Here is a 2,639-nt window from a genome sequence, read left to right as displayed (position 1 = left end):
ATTGTCATTTAATCACTTAGCCCACATACTGAGGCTGAAATTACATATTATCCATTGTATGTTTCTCTCATTCATAATGCGTTAAAGAGATTTAATCCCTGTCACCCACTAATGCTGATACCTGTGAGGGTTTGTGGTCATTTTTCTGTTCTCAACTGGATGGAGATGTTTTGTAAAACAAGGATGTGTGGACAGAGAAGTTTTTCAGAACGAGTTGGAGAAAATACCTGCAGCAGTGAAGACAAGGCTTCAGTCACTATGTGAGAAATTAACTCTTAAATACTGGAACATTACCTGCTTATAAACATGATTACATCCCTCCTTCGTAACCTTGGTGAGGAGGGGCTGACGTTTTGGTTCCATTTTTTAGACGTTGAAAACAGATTTGAATCTTTAACATGTGGTGAAGCCGCGGCTACACATCAAGTCAGAGCAGCGTAACCTAATTACCTGGACCAGCAGCTTTATTCCCATGGTTTATGCATGTGTCTGCACAGCTAAAGTGAACCCCTGTGTCTTGTAAAGTAGCCTTCACCATGACTGTGAGACATTAAGTACATAAATCAATCAATTCAAAGTAGCTGGGAGACACGGCAGTCCTCCTCATCCGTCTTAGTCCAGGTTCCCTCCCGCCGGATCGACACCCGGGAGCATCTATCTCTCCACTGTAGATCTATCATCCTTCATGGAAATGCGACTTTTATGAGCATTCTGCTTATTTTGTGCTATAGATGTTGACACTGCAGCCTGATCTGCTCGTACAGACACGTTTTTACTCGTAGTTAATTAGAACAAATGGTTTAAAATAGTACAAAAGATATTATCTGTGAAGCCAAGAGAAAAAAAATCAAAAATGAGCTAACACTGACAAAACTAATTGAAGGACCAACATGAAATTAAATTGGTGACACACAATGAATTTGTCACCAATTGTGTCACCCCACCCCCCACCCCCCCACCTGACTGCTACAGAGCACTGGTCGCCTGTTTATTAAATTAGTATTAATATTGAATGTACACTTGGCTTGGACTGAGGAAACTAGGAACACAAGTGTGAAGCCGATTAGATGAACGGTTCACCTGGTAGACTCACACACACACACACACACACACACACACACACACACACACACACACACACTCACACACACACACAGAAAGAAAGAAAGAAAGACGTTTGAGGAATCGTAGGTAGATAACATGTTAACTTTTAAGTCGAACAAACTTAATTCATTAGTGTGCTACCAATTTAATTGTTTTCTTAAGTTGGTAAACAACTTTTCTATTTCCAGTGAGACCTCGAATAATGTTGTAAAAAACGTTTGTGATTTTTCTGATTGCAACAGCCGTTCAGTCATTGTTGTACATGACACACACATTTACTCGCATATTTACAGACACACACACGCCTCCTGCTAAAGAACCGTGCTGATGGTGTCGAAGTCCTTGCTGATCTGAGAGCTGCTGGGCAGCGACTTGAGGTACTCCAGGTGCCGCCGGGCGTCCTCCTGGTTGTGTCTCACGTAGTAGATGACGTAGGCGATCACCATGGTGAACCATCCGAACATGGTCACGAACATGGCCACGTCGGTGGTCTTGTGGTGAAAGTTGCAGAAGTTGATCCCTGAGTCCAGCACCTGGATCACCGGCTTGCCGGCGTACTCCTCCTGCACGGCCGTGTGGCACATGACCTCGTTCACCGTCTCGGGGTCGAGCCGCAGCTCCCTCAGCACCTCCTGCAGCGTGCACTCGCAGTGCCACGGGTTGTTGGAGAGGCTGATCTTGGCTCGGAGGCGGGCGAAGGCCTCTTTGGGGACGCTCTGCATGCGATTGTTGGACAGGTCCAGCACGAGCAGGCTGTCCGAAACGCCTTGAAACGCTGCGGCGTCCAAAGTCTCGATGTCGTTGTTGGACAGGTCCACCTCCTGCAGGTAGCGCAGCTCGCTGAAGGCGTGGTTGGGGATGTGCGTGATGTGGTTGGACGCCAGGTGCAGGACCACAGTGTCACCAGGGAGATCTGTCGGGATCGTCTCCAGGTTGTGGGACACACACTGGACGACCGTCTTGCCGCCCTTCTCTATGCAGAGACAACTTGTCGGGCAAGCCATCGCCGGGGCACTCGCCATGACTAATCCAAGGAGCAGGCGCCACACGAGGGCAAAGCCATCACAGATCGGATGTTTCCCCGGCATATCAGGCCCGGCTGAGTCCTGCATGTTCAGCAGTGACCTCCCACGAGGCCTGTCAGGCAAGAGCGATCATACTCTCACCTGTTAAGTGGTGATAACTGCCGGCTCATTACCTTTCACGAAGACACTAAAAAAAAGGATCAGCTTATCCACAGAAACATGTGGGCTCCTCACAGGATAATCCTTCAGAAGTGATTCAACAGTGTGCTTTTGAAAAAAACGATTTCCAAAGAGCTCATCCAAATATCGAGCATATTCCAGCGACAGGAGGGAAAAGGAAATGATCACAGTAATCGTCAAAGAGCCACGAGCCGGCCGAGCAACGTGTTCCGCTGGCCACTGAAACAATAAAGGAAAAAAGTGTTATTCTTGAACGGGTAAATCGTTATTGAAAGCAGAGAAAAGGCAGTAATAGCTGGAAATGATCTTTGTGGTCTCACTGGGCTAAAT

The 2,639-nt window shown here is 47.1% G+C and overlaps 1 protein-coding gene across 1 annotated transcript; it reads right to left on the bottom strand.

Annotated features, from left to right (window-relative positions):
- Positions 1–1,415: 1,415 nt before the first annotated feature.
- lrrc3 (leucine rich repeat containing 3) lies at positions 1,416–2,216 on the bottom strand. The gene has a single exon (XM_061089220.1). It carries the CDS (start codon positions 2,214–2,216, stop codon positions 1,416–1,418), a length of 801 nt encoding a protein of 266 aa, XP_060945203.1.
- Between the last annotated feature and the right edge of the window lie 423 nt (positions 2,217–2,639).

This window comes from Limanda limanda, chromosome 16 (assembly GCF_963576545.1).
Source record: "Limanda limanda chromosome 16, fLimLim1.1, whole genome shotgun sequence".
In the NCBI taxonomy this organism is placed as follows: domain Eukaryota; kingdom Metazoa; phylum Chordata; class Actinopteri; order Pleuronectiformes; family Pleuronectidae; genus Limanda; species Limanda limanda.
This window is presented reverse-complemented; position numbering and strand designations above follow the sequence as displayed.

Bases quoted from the DNA above. Each gene is read 5' to 3' on its own strand.
- lrrc3 (XM_061089220.1), bottom strand. From the start codon at position 2,216: ATGCAGGACTCAGCCGGGCCTGATATGCCGGGGAAACATCCGATCTGT.